This window comes from Nicotiana sylvestris, chromosome 10 (assembly GCF_000393655.2).
Source record: "Nicotiana sylvestris chromosome 10, ASM39365v2, whole genome shotgun sequence".
Taxonomy (NCBI): domain Eukaryota; kingdom Viridiplantae; phylum Streptophyta; class Magnoliopsida; order Solanales; family Solanaceae; genus Nicotiana; species Nicotiana sylvestris.
In genome coordinates this window covers 96,859,842-96,876,938 of record NC_091066.1, presented here as the reverse complement: position 1 = coordinate 96,876,938, position 17,097 = coordinate 96,859,842, and the positions used below count along the sequence as shown (strand labels likewise).

The window sequence follows — 17,097 nt, the reverse complement described above, 5'->3', positions numbered from 1 at the left end:
TCGGGCCTCTGATTAAGGTTGGCTTTAGGTCATCAATTATATTAAGCCGCCCCTGAATTTGTCTCACTAATGATTACCGTCCTCCCTTTGTATGCATCAGTTGATGCAAAATAAAAGGACACACACCTCTGCCCAATTACTTGTACCTTGCGCTAGCGCTAGCTTAATCACCATAATCCTGTCGTTTATCCTCCTAAGCTCTACCACCTGCTTCCGGAGTTTCTTATTGACTAAAATTTTTACTCCATTCATATTCCTCGAGCATCTTGAGTACCACAATTTAAACGTGTCCACATCTCGTGCCGTAGACTATACCCATTTGAATTTTTGGACAAGCTATATTAATCCTCCTCTTCAATGTGACTATTAATAACTAAAAATAAATAATTCTATTAACTAAGTATAATATATTAATATGCAAACCCAAACATATTTTTAACTAGAAAAATTTAATGTAAATCTTGCTCAGTATAACCATCTCAAAAATAATATACAGATATTTTGTATAGAAAAATTTGCTTTAAGAAAGAGTAATTAGTCGTGACCACTAAAGTACTCCCCGGAGGCCCACTAGTTAGGCCCAATGAACTTGCAAAACCCTACAAGAAAAAAAGCCTGCCTTCTTCTCCACTTCTCTAGTTTGGCACCAAAGTAGGCAACTCAACCAGCACCAGCATCGCCGGCAGCCATGGTAATTCTATAAAAATTTCCTTCCTATTTTCCACTTCGGTTTGTTGTTAATTTATGTCCTAATGCATTTTGTACGTGTAATTCTTTGCTCAATGTAGGTGAAGTATTCGAAAGAACCCGATAATCCTACCAAATGTGAGTATTCAACGTTATATATATACGCGCAAGTTGCAGTTTACAATTTTTGTAACTTTTAGAAGTGTGTCTTTGGTTGTTTTTTATGTTAAGTAAAATGTTTTTTTTTTCTCTAACTTTAAAACTGGGCTGTGTTAATGTGTCAGCTTGCAAAGCCAGGGGCTCGTCTCTCAGAGTTCATTTCAAGGTCTGTCTCGTTACAATTTATTCGACCCGTTTTTTTACACTTTTTAGACGCTTTTCATATGATAATAGGGTATTTTTAATATTAACATATGATGCTTGAGATGGAACCGATGTGCAACCTCTACTTGACGACAATGTGTTCAGATTTAAAATAAAGATATATTTTAGAAATTTCTATATCTTATACAGTTCAAGACAGTGTGCATTGAGGCCCGCTGCTCTCCGCACAGTGTGGAATGTAAAGGGAAGCATGGGGCTGCAATTGATTCCCGAAAGATGATTTTTTTATGGGGTTGCAATTGAATCCCGAAAGATGATTTTTTTGTTATACTCCTATATGAACTGCTGAACTCCTTGATAGAAGGAAAGATTCTAGTCTATTGGCAAAGGGAGTTAAAAAATTCCCTTAGATCACATGTTCAAATCCTAGCTGTGACACTTTAGTAACTTTTGAATCCCTTTTTGTGAATTTCTGGCTCCGCCACTGTTTCCATATACATTTTTGGTTTCCACATATACATATTGGGTCATGAGAGTTGGTGGGGTTTTGTTTCAATATTTATCGAACTTCATAGCGTAATCACACATGTAATTTAAACATATATGCCTGACACTTGGGTAATGTTCTTGAATCTTTGTTCTGCTTCTTAAGCTGATTACTTAAACTAGGAGACTCGTCTCTCATGGAGCTGTAACCACATTGATTTGTGTACGTCAATCCAATAGTTATACCCTAAAGAACTATGCCTCTGAGTTGCTGAAGAAGTAAAGCATAGAGGTCTCAATTTTCTCTCATCTAGTGTATGCCAAAAACGATTGAGATACCATGTGATTGAAATATAATGATTTTGTCCACTAAATACTGTATGAATGCCATTTTATGCCCTTTTTTGGGCTCTTTACAAGGCTGCTAGAAATGCTTGCCCTTATGACCTTCTGATTCCTTAGATTTTGCTTGCAATTCCATATGTTGTTCTCCAAATCGTGATCATCATCTGCAAGTATTCTGATTACCATAAACTATGAGGATATTGATGGCATAACATCATCCTTTCTTCTTTCAGTTTAGAGCCTTGATTCATTATGGTCATATGGTGAACTAGGATCATGTTGAATCTCACTGCTTAATTTTAGCATGTTTAGTCTTTTTTCATGTATTTTGTGACCCCCTTCTAGGCCCCTTGTTGGGGGTTTCTTCCCCCTAATGGTGCTTGGTAAAAGGAGGCCTAGCTTAGTAATGCCAATTGTTCATCTACAAGTAGCTTGGTGTTCGATGCATGTGCAAGGGGTGACCTTGAATGGTTTGGATGAGTAATCAGTATCTCACGTAGTGCTAGTCCTAAAAGTTAAGGAATAGCACAAATGCATTTTGCACTGTCCGTAATCAGTTAACTAGTCATAATTATCTTCAAATCTCTGGAATTCCTCATTATGTCGTTGGTACGCCTTTCTTTCTCACATATCTGTACGTTACTTATAAACAGAATACAAGAGAGACAGCACATGCTCTTAGGAAGATGCCTTTAGACAAGGCCAAGAGGTATTTGGAGGATGTTCTTGCCCACAAACAAGCCATTCCCTTCACACGCTTCTGTCGTGGTGTTGGCCGCACTGCGCAGGCAAAGAATCGTCATTCAAGTGGACAAGGACGTTGGCCCGTCAAATCCACAAAGTTCATTCTCGATTTACTCAAGAATGCTGAGAGTAACGCTGACGTATGTTCTGGTTTTGGATCATTTATCTTATTGACGCCTTTCTCTTTTCTTTCCTTCAAGTAGTTTTTATTGCTCATTTGAAACTGTCTTAGGTTAAAGGCCTGGATGTGGATTTGCTTTTCATATCTCACATCCAAGTGAACCAAGCGCAGAAGCAGAGGCGTCGTACGTACCGTGCTCATGGAAGAATCAATCGTAAGTGCTCTGCTCATTTACTGGCTCTTCTTTTAGCTGGAGAATGTTATCTTAAACTCTTGGCCTTCTTTTGCAGCCTACATGTCTCATCCATGCCATATTGAGTTGACATTGTCTGAAAAGGAAGAATATGTCAAGAAGGAGGTAAAATTTTGTTTCAAATTTAATCATCACGCTCCCTGTTTTGCTCACTGGTGTTGACTCCCAAAACTTGCATGTGTTATCCAAGTCGTACACTTGCGCAAAGTTTGCATTATCTTACCATAAGTTTCCATCTTTGGATCTGTAAATGTATCTTTTGATATTGTCATCTGAGTTTTTCTTTTGATGCAGCCTGAGACTCAGTTGGCTCCTAGAAAGACGAAGGGATCCTCTTAATCCGATGATTGAATTAGCGTGTTTCAGAAAGTGGGGAAGCTTTTTCTTATATGTTGAGATAGTCATAGTTCCATGGAAGAATTTTGTGATATTTGAACCGTGTTTTCAGAGGAAACTTATAGCACTATTTTTGCGTGATCTTAATATTTCACAACTTAATCTTGAGGGCAAACTTTTATTATCGGTTTCTATTGGGTTGATAGCAAAATCCTCAACTTTTTGTGCATTCTATCTGACCTTAAGGTCAATGACAGAATGCCAACCTATGGGAGATCAGAGTTTAAATGTCGAGAAATTATTTATTCTCATATGCCTAAAATTTTACCTTTAATCGGTGTACTCAAATTATTTCTTTTCAGAGATTACAGAAGCTAATTTCTTTGTCATCAACTGTATATATTCCTAAGTGTTTGAATTATCGTGGAAATATTGACTTCTTGTTGGTCAGATTAGTTGTGGTTTAATTGGTCCAGCAGTTTTGGTGCAAGGTTAATGAAAGGGTCTTTTACTTTCCCCTTAGGATTGTTGTCCGGGGGGGGGGGGGTGTATTGGGGGTGGCTAAGGATTGAATCTGTTTAACTTCCATTTTCTGGTCAGGGGTACGAACGGTATAATATAGTTGATCTTTTTTTTGATATATATAAAACTTCTGATCCTGTAGACTCCTTGGCAGAAAAAAGCAGGGCTCTCTATCCTTGAGATAACTTTTTTTTTCATCTCATAGTCATATGAAGTTTTATAATGATATAATTAGTCATGGTATAAGTGATTTGTTTCCTCGGGTTTCCATTTAATAAGCTTTTGAGCAAAAAGAAGGAACTAATATCGAATTGTTTGTCTTGCTAACCGAACCATATTCACATGAGAACAAGTATAAAAAGTTAAGGAACTTACATTGGTTGTTGTACGGAATCGACGAGGTATTAGGAAAAATATTTTTTTTAACTGTGATAGCAAAAGGAAGAAATACCGTCCTCTCTAATTATAAAAAAAAAAAAAATCGGAAAAACTTTTTTACGAACAGCACAAAATTGAAAAAAAGAAGAAAACTTGTTCATTTTTTCTCCGTAATCTTTCTAGAAAATTCATCAAAGAACTTCAAAAATTGAAAGGACCAGGAAGTGCAACACCAGATTCCTTTTGCATCTGTGAGACATTTCCGAAAATGAAAGAAAACGGGGAAAATATGAAGCGGAATGAACGTTACTCGGGGTAGTTGGCGAAGTGACCACTTTTTAAACTGAAATTGGCCAAGTGACCTTCAAGTTTTAATTATTGTAGGATTAACTTTCATGTTTAATTAGTGTTTAAGTAGGATTATAAAGTGAAGGGGAGATGTTCAGTCTTTATCCCTAATGTTTTACTTATTACACGTTGGCCCAACCTATATAATTCTAATATTATCACATTTTGTTGTAAAAAAAAACTCATTCCCTTCCCGCCTCATCTGCCGCCCCAATCCGCATTTTCCACGGCTAATTCCTTCATTGCAAGTTGCTTTTCTTGCATTCAAAACACATAGGTCGTCTCCCTTCTTCCCCTTTCCTCAAAGCTTTAGTCTTTCGATTTATCATTTACGGCGAAGAAATCGAAAAATTAGGGATTTTTGGATCTATTGAATTTAAGGAAGAAATTGGCGGTACATTGGATTGATAATTCTTTCTAGGCGGTATATTGTGTAACTCCTTCATTTGGTAAGTGTTTTCATCTCATTTTCTTCGTCATTGTTAATTTGGGTTTTTGAAAAAAAAAATCTACACATTGCTCGACCACTAGTGTACAATAGACCACTGGTTCACAACAAACTGATGGAAGATTATATATTAGTATGCAGTCTATATTCTAGTGAATGAGTTGAGGAGCCAACTAGTTGGAATTGGAATTCTTATACAAAGGTTACAGTACCTATCTATATACCTAGCAATTGTACATTTGATAAATTTGTTGATGTCATCATTAAACGTGGAAAACTAATATGTTCCCCGAGGAATTTGAGTATTACAATATGCTTAGCTTTGTGCTTCATTAAGAATGACAATGATTTGCAATTGTACCTTCTTGATATTAGAATTGATGGCACGAGGCCTTGTTTGAAGATATTTATGACTGAAAATGAGTTTGAAGAAGGGGCTGAAGTTCCTGTTGAAAGATCTCATCAAGGTTCAAATGTCGCAGCTGCACCATCAACACAACCACCAATTTTAGAAGTAGAAGATGAAAGAATAGTGAAAGATGGTTCAGTGGATTTAGTCATGACTTGCATCATTTTGATGACAATAAAATGAATTCGTACGGTCCGGAAAATGCAGATTGATAGTATCCTAGGAAGCTTAATTCTATTCAAGAACAAAGATGAAGCTTTGGAATCTCAAATAGGGCCTTTAACAAGATCTCAAGCTAAAAATTTGCAAAATAAGGTCATTGGACTTCAGGAGAGAATAAAGAAGTTGTTAGTTGGAAGGAATAACTCAAGAATAAAGGATATGAGTTGTCTAGGTGTTATAATTATTTTATGGCCCAAATTCATGTCCAAGAAGAGGTGGAGAGACATTCTCTGAAGAAGGTCCAAATTAGGCTGTTGTTGGACCTAAAAAGTGTCCAAATTTTTAGCCCAAGAAGTCATACATAAAGCCACATTTTTATAACATAAAAAGGACTTACTTGATGTCCAAGAAGGGTACAATAGGCGTTCTAGAAGTTGAGTGCAAGTTGGTGCCAAGTTGCTTGCAAATTTCATTCAAGATTTCCATGATTAGTTTGGGACTTTCAAGGTCCTATCCCAGATTGGTTTTAATTTATTTCCATATATTTTGGTACTAGATTTATTGCTTTAATAGGTAGTTAAGGTTATATTTTCCTTTTCCTAAGAGTGTTGGAGTTACTTTCCAAAATTGACTTAGTTTTTGTTTCCTAGTGTTTTGCCTTTTCCTAAGGTAGTTGGACTTGTTGTCCAAAGTAGTTTAGGACTTTATTTCCTTATTTTTAGGCTTAATTTCATGAACCCTTACCTATATAAAGGGGTGTCTTCTTTGTTTTTAGACAGAGATTATTACAGACTATTATCAATAAAAATTGTGAGCTTTTTCTTGTACTCTTGTGTGTGGCTAATCTTGAATTTGTCCTTCAATCTTCAAGACTCACCTTAAGGCGGTAAGATTAAACTCTTTTCGAAATCTTATATCACTTCTAGGTATTCAAGAAAGGTAATAAGTTTAGGCTTATTGTTGTTCTTGTTATTCTAAAGGGTCGGATTTCACAATCTATCTCTTGTTAATTCTCTACCAAAGGCGATTAGTTCTCCGTTAGCTAATTGTTGTTGTTAGGATTCAACTTCAAGAATAGACTTCTTGAATTCAATAAACTTTTTCGTGAATTCAATCTATCTTTAATTCTGTCTTCTTTTTCGTTTCTCTACTTTCTTTTAGATGTAACGACCCGGCCGGTCGTTCTGAGAGTTATAGCCCCAATCCCCTATTAACTGCTTCCCCGTATCTATTTTCTGCTATTGTGAGGTCAAAGAACATTGCATCAGTGAAGATTCAGTGAAGGGATCAGCCGGTCGAGAAGGTGACTTGGAGACTGATCAGGATATGCACAGCCATTATCCTCATCTATTCACCACTTTAGATATGTCTCTATGCTCATTCGAGGACGAATCATTCTTTTAAAAGGGGGAGGATGTAAAGACCTAGCCGATCGTTCTGAGAGTTATAGCCCCGATCCCCTATTAACTGCTTCTCTATATCTATTTTCTGCTATTGTGACTTGCCGGGAGGTTTCGTTGTAGTTTTTGGAGTATTTTGGGACACTTAGTCCCTAAACGGAGGCTTAAGTCTTAGAATTTGGACCATAGTCGGAACTATATGAAGACAACTCCGGAATGGAGTTTGTTGGGTGATTTTGGGCTTAGGGGCTTGTTTGGATTGTATTTTGGAGGTCCGTAGCTTATTTAGACTTGAAATGACAAAAGTCAAATTTTTGAAGTTTTGGACCGGTAATGGAATTTTTGATATCGGGGTCGGAATCCGATTCTAGAAGTTGGAGTAGGTCAGTAATATTGATTATGACTTATGTGCAAAATTTGAGGTTATTCGGACGTGGTTTGATAGGTTTCGGCATCAGTTGTGGAAATTTAAAGTTTCAAGTTCATTAAGTTTGGATTGGAGGGTGATTTGTGTTTTTAGCATTATTTGATATGATTTGAGGGCTCGACTAAGTTTGTATGGTATTTTAGGATTGTTTGGTATGTTTGGTTGAGTTCCCGAGGGCCTCGGGTGTGTTTCAGATGCTCAACGGGTTGAAAATTGGACTTAGGCCATTGCTGAAGTTTCAGGCATCTGGTATTTTCGCACCTGCGCTGGGAAGACCGCAGGTGCGGGCTCGCAAATGCGGAGAAGAAAGCGCAGAAGCGGATTTGGGAAGCCCAGGCTGGGATCGCAGGTCCGAGGTTAATTCCGCATTTGCAATGTTCGCAGATGCGAGCGAGGATCGCAGAAGCGGTGAAGGACCACAGAAGCGGACCAGTTTCTGCAGGTGCGCACGCGCAGGTGCGACCACCTTATCGCAGAAGTGGTCCCAGGTCCCTTAAGTCATTTCCACACCTGCGATGGAATTGCTATAGGTGCGGCGCCGCAGGTGCGATGAAGAGGTCACATGAGCAAATTTGCTGGGCAGAAAAGGGGCAATTTCGAGAGTTTGAATTCATTTTTTATTTTTGGACTTGAGAGCTCGAAAATTGGCGATTCTTAGAGGGATTTGCAGAGAAAGCTTTGGGGTGCCGATTCCTAACTCGTTTTTGGTTGTATTCCATTAATCCATAGTTGTTTCTTCATTAAATTAAGGAATTTGGGTGAGAAGTTGGGAAAATGGGGGAAAAGTTCTTCAACCGAATTTCTGGGTTTTGATTGGGATTTAGACATCGGATTTGGATAATTTTGGTACAAGTGAACTCGTGAGTGAATGAGTGTTCATAGTTTGTGACTTTTACCCGATTCTGAGACGTGGGCCCGGGGAGGCTTTTTGGGCGATTTTCTAATTTCTTGTGTTGGCTTTGATTTCATTAACTAGATTAGTTTCTTGTAGTTATATTTATTATATGTAATATATTTTGGCTAGATTTGGGCCACTCGGAGCCAGATATTCATGGGAAGAGCATTGTTACGGATAGATTTGAGCTTGGTTCGAGGTAAGTGGCTTGCCTAACCTTTTGTGGGGGAGCTCCACTTAGGATTGGTACTGTTTTAGATATGTGAGCGTCGTGTACGTGAGGTGACGAGTATGTACACGGGCTAATTATTGTAAAAACCTGATTTTCACTGAATAATAACCTGTTCTTCTTATTATTTGCGTTATATCAGAATGTGTAGTATCCTGTTATCTTAGAATTGCATGTATACTTGCCTTAATTGCTTATCTGAACTCTGTGCAGCATGTTTAGTGAAATTCCTATTTTTCCTTGACATGTATTTAGTCTAAACTATAAGTTCTTTTACTGTAACTGTTATTCCCGTTTTTTGAGCTTCATATTTACTTTGGGACCACGGAGCAGTTTTCCGGTAGATCCCCCTGTTCTGCATATTTACTTTGGGACTAAGGAACAATATTTCAGTAGATCCCCCTGCGCATATACTTTGGGAGTACGAGACGGTATCTCGGGAGATCCCCTGTTTATACTGCTTATCAGCCACATTATCAGTGAGTCGAGACAGCTGTAGAGACTTCAAGGTATATATGTCGCGTCCGCATACTCGGAGTCCCTATCTACTCTTTCCCATGTCAAACACTTCTTGTATTTCCTTTTTGTTAGACTCTGGAGTATAGAAATACTGTTTTCTTTCTGTAGTTTGTGACTTACGATATTCCGGGTTTTGGAAGAGTTTATGTACACTTCGAGAGTAATTATTGTATATGCCAAGCGACATCTTAATTTTTTATTTAAAATTCCTTGTTAGTTATTAGCTTTTATGTTTTCGTTTCATTTATGCAAAAATGTTAGGCTTACCTAGTCGTAGAGACTAGGTGCCATCACGACAGTTCACAGAGGGAGAACTTGGGTCGTGATAAGTTGGTATCAGAGCCCTAGGTTCATAGGAGTCATGAGTCACAAGTTGGTTTATTAGAGTCTCGCGGATCGGTACGGAGACGTCTGTACTTATCTTCGGGCGGCTATAAAACTATTAGGAAAGTTACGTTTCTTTAATTCCTATCGTGCGAGCTTATTGATCTTGGAGTTTGAACTTTTATCGTTCCATTCTCTTGCAGATGGTACGGACACGAACTGTAGTTGTCGATGACGCTGCTCTCGGAGTAGGTGTCTCTAGAGGCAGAGACAAAGGCATAGGCCGACGAGTAGTACGCACCGCAGCTAGAGCACCTATTAGAGCAGTAGTTGAGGAGCCGCAGTAGCTCCATTTGGGGTGGGGGGCATGTACCAGAGGCGCCTTTGGTACATTGGTTCAGGCGGATTTGATTCCGATTGTACCAACTACTTCATAGCCTAGGGGAGAGACCCAGACTCCCGCCGCCCACACTCCAGAGCAGTGAGTTCATGTTGGTCAGGTTCTAGATGTCATGGCGGCACAGCCTGTGGTCCCATTTCAACAGGTGGTAAGGATCGCTCGCCGTGTAGAGGACAGATGGGTCCAGGAGAGAGAGGACAGACGAGGTTAGGAGAGAGAGTACAGGGAGGCGAGGAGACCTTGTAGACTTGAGAGAACCACTGGTCCTTATTTTGGGGGTAGGGTACGGCATAGCAGAGGTTTTGTGTGTTGGCCTGTTCAGTTTGCGTTTCGGGCTTCACATAGTGCTTTAGGTGTTCATGGGTCTTAGAGTACCTGTACCGCACAGTTCCCACAGCCACATCAACAACGAGGTTGTTTTGAGTGCGGGGACACTCGTCATGTGGTGATGATTTGCCCTAGACTTAGGAGGGGTGCACCTCCACAGACTTCTCAAACATCGCATGCCCCACCACATCCTCAATCCATGATTCTAGCACCAGCTACTACTCCACCTGCTCAGCCAGCTCGAGGTGGAGGTCGGGGAGGTAGAGGTCACCCTAGAGGGGAGGACAAGCCAGATACTATGCCCTTCCTGCTCGTACAAAGGCTGCTACTTCTGATTCTGTCATTACAGGTATTGTTTTGGTCTGTCATAGAGATGTATCGGTTCTATTCGATCCAGGCTCCACTTATTCCTACGTGTCCTCTTATTTTGCCCTGTATTTAGGCATATCTCGGGATTCTTTAAGTTTCCCTGTTTATGTGTCTGCTCCTGTGGGAGATTCTCTTGTTGTGGACCACGTGTATCGGTCGTGTTTGATTACTCTTAGTGGTTTTGAGACCAGTGACGATTTATTATTGCTCAGCATGGTAGATTTCAATGTTATCTTGGGCATGGACTGGTTGTCTCCCCATTATGCTATTCTTGATTGTCACGCCAAGATTGTGACACTAGCTATGCCAGGTGTGCCGCGATTAGAGTAGAGGGGTACCTTAGATTACACTCCCAGCGGAGTTATTTCATTTCTTAAAGTTCAACGAATGGTTGAGGAGGGGTGTGATGCGTATCTAGCCTATGTGAGAGATATCAGTATTGATACTCTTACAGTTGAGTTAGTTCCAGTAGTGAGGGACTTTCCTGATGTGTTTCCCACTGATCTTTCGGGCATGCCACCCAATTGAGATATTGATTTTAGCATTGATTTATTGCCGGACACTCAACCCATCTCTATTCCTCCTTACCGTATGGCCCCTCCCGAGTTGAAGGAGTTAAAGGAATGGTTACAGGAATTGCTTGATAAGGGCTTCATTCGGCCCAGTGTGTCACCTTGGGGTGATCCTGTCTTGTTTATGAAGAAAAAGGATAGTTCTATGCGTATGTACATTAATTATCACCAGTAGAACAAAGTCATAGTGAAGAACATATATCTTTTGCCTCGTATTGATGATATATTTGACCAGTTACAAGGTGCCAGCCTGTTTTCCAAGATTGACTTGCGTTTAGATTATTATCAGTTGAAGATTCGGGAGCCAGATATCCTGAAGACTACTGTTAGGACTCGGTATGGTCATTACGAGTTCCTTGTTATGTCATTTGGGCTGACCAATTCCCCAGTAGCATTTATCCATTTGATGCATAGTGTATTTTGGCCTTATCTTGACTCATTTATCATTGTCTTTATTGACGACATTCCGGTCTACCCCCGGAGTCAGGAAGATCATGAGCAACACCTGAGGACAGTACTTCAAACTTTGAGAGAAAGAAGTTAGATGCAAATTTCTCAAAATGTGAGTTCTGGTTAGATTTTGTGGCATTTTTGGGTCATGTGGTGTCAAGTGAAGGGATCAAGGTGGATCCGAAGAAGGTGGAAGTAGTATGGAGTTGGCCCAGATCGTCCTCAGCTATAAAGATCCGGAATTTCCTTGGTTTGGCGGGGTATTACCGTCGATTTGTTAAGGGATTCTCATCTATTGCAGTGCCTATAACCAGTCTGACCCAGAAGGGTGCTCCATTCAGGTAGATGGAAAAGTGTGAGGAGAGCTTCCAAAAACTCAAGACGGCTTTGACTACAGCCTCAGTATCGGTATGACCTTCAGGTTCAAGGTCTTATACAATTTATTATGATGCGTTTCAAGTTGGCCTCGGTACGGTGTTGATGCAGGACCGTAGGGTGATTGCCTACGCATCCAGACAGCTGAAGGTGCATGAGAAGAACTATCTTGTCCACGACTTTGAGCTAAAAAATATTGTTCATACCTTGAAGATATGGCTGCATTATTTGTACGATGTTCATTGTGAGATCTACACCGATCACCGGAGTTTGCAGCATCCGTTCAAGCAGAAGGACCTTAATTTGTGACAGAGGAGGTGGTTAGAGCTGCTAAGGATTATGACATCACCATTTGTACCACCGTGGGAAGGCCAATGTGGTGGCCGATGCTTTGGGTCGTCGGGCAGAGAGTTTGGGGAGTTTAACATATCTACCAGTAGCAGAGAGGCCCATGGCATTGGATGTTCAGGCCTTAACCAGCCAGTTTGTTAGATTGGATATTTCTGAGCCGAGTTGAGTATGATGATCTCCATCTGCTTGTCCTTAAGGACACGGTCTAGCACGGTGATGCTAAGGAGGTCACTATTTTTTTTATGATGGTGCATTGAAGATGCAGGGCAGGATATATGTGCCTAATGTAGATGGTTTACGTGAGTTGATTCTTCAGGAGGCTCATAGCTCGAGGTACTATATTCATCCGGGTGCCGCGAAGATGTACCAGGACTTGAGGCAGTATTACTGGTGGAGGAGGATGAAGAAGGACATAGTGGAGTATGTTGCTTGGTGCCTATACTGTCAACGGGTAAAGTATGAGCATCAACGACCGGGTGGGTTGCTTCAGATGTTAGAGATTCTGGAGTGGAAATGGGAGCGAATCACTATGGTTTTCGTTGTTGGACTCCCACAGAATCAGCGGACGTTTGATGCAATTTGGGTGATTGTGGATAGACTGACCAAGTCAGCTCATTTTCTTCCTATGATGACTGCCTATTCTTCCGAGCAGCTGGCTCGAGTTTATACCCGTAAGATTGTCAGATTTCATGGCGTGCCAGTATCTATCATCTCTGATCGGGGTACGCAATTTACATCACAATTCTGGAGAGTCGTACAACATGAGTTGGGTACTCGGGTGGAGTTAAGCACACATTTCACCCTCAGACGGATGGGCAGTCCAAGCGCACTATTCAAATTCTTGAGGATATGCTCCGTGCGTGTGTGATGGAGCTTAGAGGTTCTTGGTATCAATTCTTTCCACTTGTAGAGTTTGCTTACAATAACAATTATTAGTCCGACATTTAGATGGCACCGTATGAGGCTCTGTATGGTAGGCAGTGTCGGTCCTTAGTGGGTTGGTTCGAGTCGGGCGAGGCTAGATTATTGGGCATAGACTTGGTTCAGGATGCTTTGGAGAAGGTTAAGTTGATTCAGGATAGACTTCGCACAACCCAGTCCAGACAAAAGAGTTATGCGGATCAGAAGGTTCGCGATGTGGCATTCATAGTTGGAGAGCAGGTCTTGTTTCAGGTTTCGCCTATGAAGAGCATTATGAGGTTCGGAAAGAAGGGCAAGTGATGTGCCGGAGAATTTCGGCACATTTAATACAAATTGATTAGCTTTTAGCTTGTTTTAAATGCAATTATCTTTTATACTTATGTAATTTTAGTGTTTTGCAGTGTATGAGGTTTAAGGACTTAAGAGCATGGAAATGAAATGAAAAAGCCACAAAAAGACAAGAAAAGAGCAAAATGCATCGCAAATGTGGAAATGCGGACACATAATGAACAAGGAAATTGCAAACCACAACAGTTTGTTGGTCAAAGTCCAGTGCAAGAAATGCAGTCCAGTCTGCGATCGCATAACAGGTTTGCAGGCCGCATAATGGACCGCAAACTCATTATGAAAGTTGTTGATGGTGAAAAAGGCGACGCAAAATGCGATCTCATATCTACAATGTGGACCGCAGAACGTGAATGCGGTGAAGGCCTGGAAACTAGGGTTTGAAGATGCGATGAACATGTCAAGAATGCCGCCCGCATGTCTGTTATGCGACAAATATGCGGTCGCATATTTAACCAGAAAGGGTATTTTTATCCGATTTTTGTCCCGAGTTTTGACCCACTATAAATAGATTTATTGGGGTTTTGTGGGGGCATCTGATCTGATTTTGGAGCTACAATCCAAGGCTTTATTATTCCTCTCTTTTGGAATCGTTTGAAGGAAGAATCTTGCTCTTTATAAGCTTTATGACATTAAATATTCTCATCCTTTTGTATTCTAGTATGTGTAGCTAACTTTAAATACTAAGGTTGTGGACCCTAAATGGGTGTTATGTTAATGGGTGTTTAACATTGAATATATGTATAATGGTTGGTTGATATTTATTTACTTCTCATTCTTCATTTATTGTTGGTGGTTGCAAACATTAACAAGTGCCATTAAATTCTTACTTTGCTTGGAAAAGTGGGTTAGAATTTGATAGAAGTAAATATCAAAGACTCAAGGCTTTAAACCTTGTTTAATAGAATCACTTAGGAATAAGTGGGTTTTATTTGGCATATATTGATTGTTCTTAATTGCAACTATTTTATATTTGAAAAAATCATAAAGAAGAAATACTACCCAACTATTGAAAAATATTGGGTAGTCATTTAGAAATCATTTGTATATTAAAAAGAACCTTCCATTAGAAATATATCATATTAACACCGATAGCATTACACTTCATTGAAGGGGACACAACCTTGGTTTCTTTAATCAAATTATTTACATTCTCAACATAACAATTATTTATTTCTTCAAACCAAAATCAATTCATACTCTTGTTACCATTAACCGACTAGGCTTACGACTTTAGTCAAGTAACACACTATTTGAGTAACCTTTTCACACCTATTCCCTGTGGGATTCGACCCTAACCTTGTTGGGTTATTATATTTGACACCGATCGCCTTATACTATTTAATTAAAGTGTAATTTGAGCGTATTAAATTTTGGCGCCGTTGCCGGGGAATACGGTTTTGAAATTACTAATTAGTGTGTGCTTTACTTTATGTCTTAGTCTATTCCATCACACTTTGCTTGTTTTGCTTGGTGTTGATAGGAAAAACATGGTCGAATATGAAGAAGAAATGGAGAAAGAAATGGAAGAAAATTCTTTTGCGGACATAGAGGAGTACATTGAGGATACAAATGCTATTGTACCTCCCGTCGTTGGCGCTGCAACTTTCAAGGTGGAACATGGTTTAATCCTTATGCTCAAAGCAGAGGGGTTTTTCAGGAATTCCACTGATGATGATCTGACACAACATCTTAGAAACTTCTCGGGTGTGTGCGCGATGCATAAGCAAAACAATGTCTTTGATGATGCTCTAAGGTTGAGGTGCTTCAAGTACTCACTAGCTAGGGACGCAAAGAAATGGCTTAAAAATATGCCACCGAACTCCATTCATTCTTGGCCTGAACTTGTCCAGGCATTCTTAGCTAAATGGTTCCCGCAAAGTAAGAAGTCTAAGCTCCGGTATAAATTTTCCTTTTCAAGCAAGTACCGGGAGAACATCTACATAAGGCATGGTGTCGTTTCAAGTTATATTTGGTGAGGTCTCCCAATCATGGTTTTCCGGATTCTATCTTGTTGAAACAATTCTACATGGGCTTGGATCCTATGAACCAATCTATAGCCAAGAATGCAGCTGACATATCTTTCATGGACAAATCATTTGCAAGGGTCACACAAATACTTGACAAAATGGCAAAGCATAATCAAGCATGGCACTCAGAGGACACCACAGGTGGAATTGCGTATGGATCTCCTTCCTTGACCATTATGATCAAGGAAAACCAAGAGAGGGATCAAGTGATTGCAGGACTTGCCACAAATGTCAATGTGTTGACAAAGATGTTCACAGAAAGCCAAACGAAGAAAGTAAATGTGGTGGAAGATATGCAACCCATATCAAATGAAGACTTTGAGGAGACAAACTATGTCAACGACTCTCAAGGAGGTTATCAAAGGCAACAATACCAAGGTCAAGCACAACAAAATCAATGGAGGCCTCACCCGCAAGGGCAAAGCAACCAACAGTGGTGAAATGACCAAGGCGGCTCAAATCAAGGAAATTGGAACAACAACAACTTCCCAAATCGGAGTTCAAACCCTTATATTCCTCCAAAGGGTCAATATTCAAATCAAGGTTCCTCAAGCGAGTCTAAGTTGGAAGGCATGCTTGAACGGGTATTGCAAAATCAAGAGAATTCCGACACTTCTATGAGGAATATGACCGAGCTTGTTGGTTCTCATACTGCATCCATTCAAACATTGGAGATGCAAATAAGAGACCTCTCTAGGGAACAAAATCCGAAGAAAAAAGGGACACTTCCAAGTGACACAATTGCGAACCCCAAGGGTAGTGGGAATGGTCCAACTTCTCATGTCATGGAAATTACTACTCGGAGTGGGAAGGTACTACAAAGAGGGAGTGAACAAGTGGTTGAGGTTGAAGAGCCAAGTGTTGTTGAAGTTGAAAAGGTTCCGGAAGAGTTGAAAGTGCAACAAGAAAACCGGGAAAAGGTAAAGGAAAAGGTAAAAGAGACACCAAAAACTCTACCACCTATTCCTAGATCTCCTCTTCCATTCCCTCAAAGACTTTCTAGGAAGGTTGATGATAGCAAACTCGAAAAGTTCTATGACATTCTCAAGCAATTATCGGTGAATATTCCATTTGTGGAAGCATTTCAAGAGATGCCGGGGTTTGCTAAATATTTGAAAGATTTGATTACCAAGAAGAGAACCACCAAAAATGAAGAGGTGAATGTGACTCACCGGGTTAGTTCCATCATTGCAACATCTACCGTTCAAAAGAAGGAAGACCCGGGAGCTTTCACCATTCCTTGTACTATTGGGGCACATGATTTTGCAAGAGCCCTTTCTGTTAATGGGGCTAGCATCAACTTGATGCCTCTTGCCATTTACAAGAAAGCAGGGCTAGGTATGCCAAGGCCCACAAGTATGCGATTGCAAATGGCCGATTGTTCCATAAAGAGACCTGTGGGAATTGTTGATGATGTATTTGTTAAAGTCGGAAAGTTTCATTTACCCACCGATTTCGTAATCCTTGATTGTCCGGTTGACAAAAAGATCCCTATCATTTTGGGGACTCCATTCTTAGCCACAGGGAGAGCACTAATGGGTTCAGAACGGAATGAGATCAAATTTCATGTGAATGATGAAGAGGTCACATTCCAAGCAAG

The 17,097-nt window shown here is 40.1% G+C and overlaps 1 protein-coding gene across 1 annotated transcript; it reads left to right on the top strand.

The window, feature by feature from the left end:
* Positions 1–549: 549 nt before the first annotated feature.
* LOC104248542 (large ribosomal subunit protein uL22z) lies at positions 550–3,480 on the top strand. The gene is made up of 7 exons (XM_009804812.2): positions 550–691; positions 789–825; positions 972–1,012; positions 2,496–2,726; positions 2,819–2,921; positions 2,998–3,065; positions 3,255–3,480. Exons 1-7 carry the CDS (start codon positions 689–691, stop codon positions 3,297–3,299), a joined length of 528 nt encoding a protein of 175 aa, XP_009803114.1. The 5' UTR covers positions 550–688; the 3' UTR covers positions 3,300–3,480.
* Positions 3,481–17,097: the final 13,617 nt, after the last annotated feature.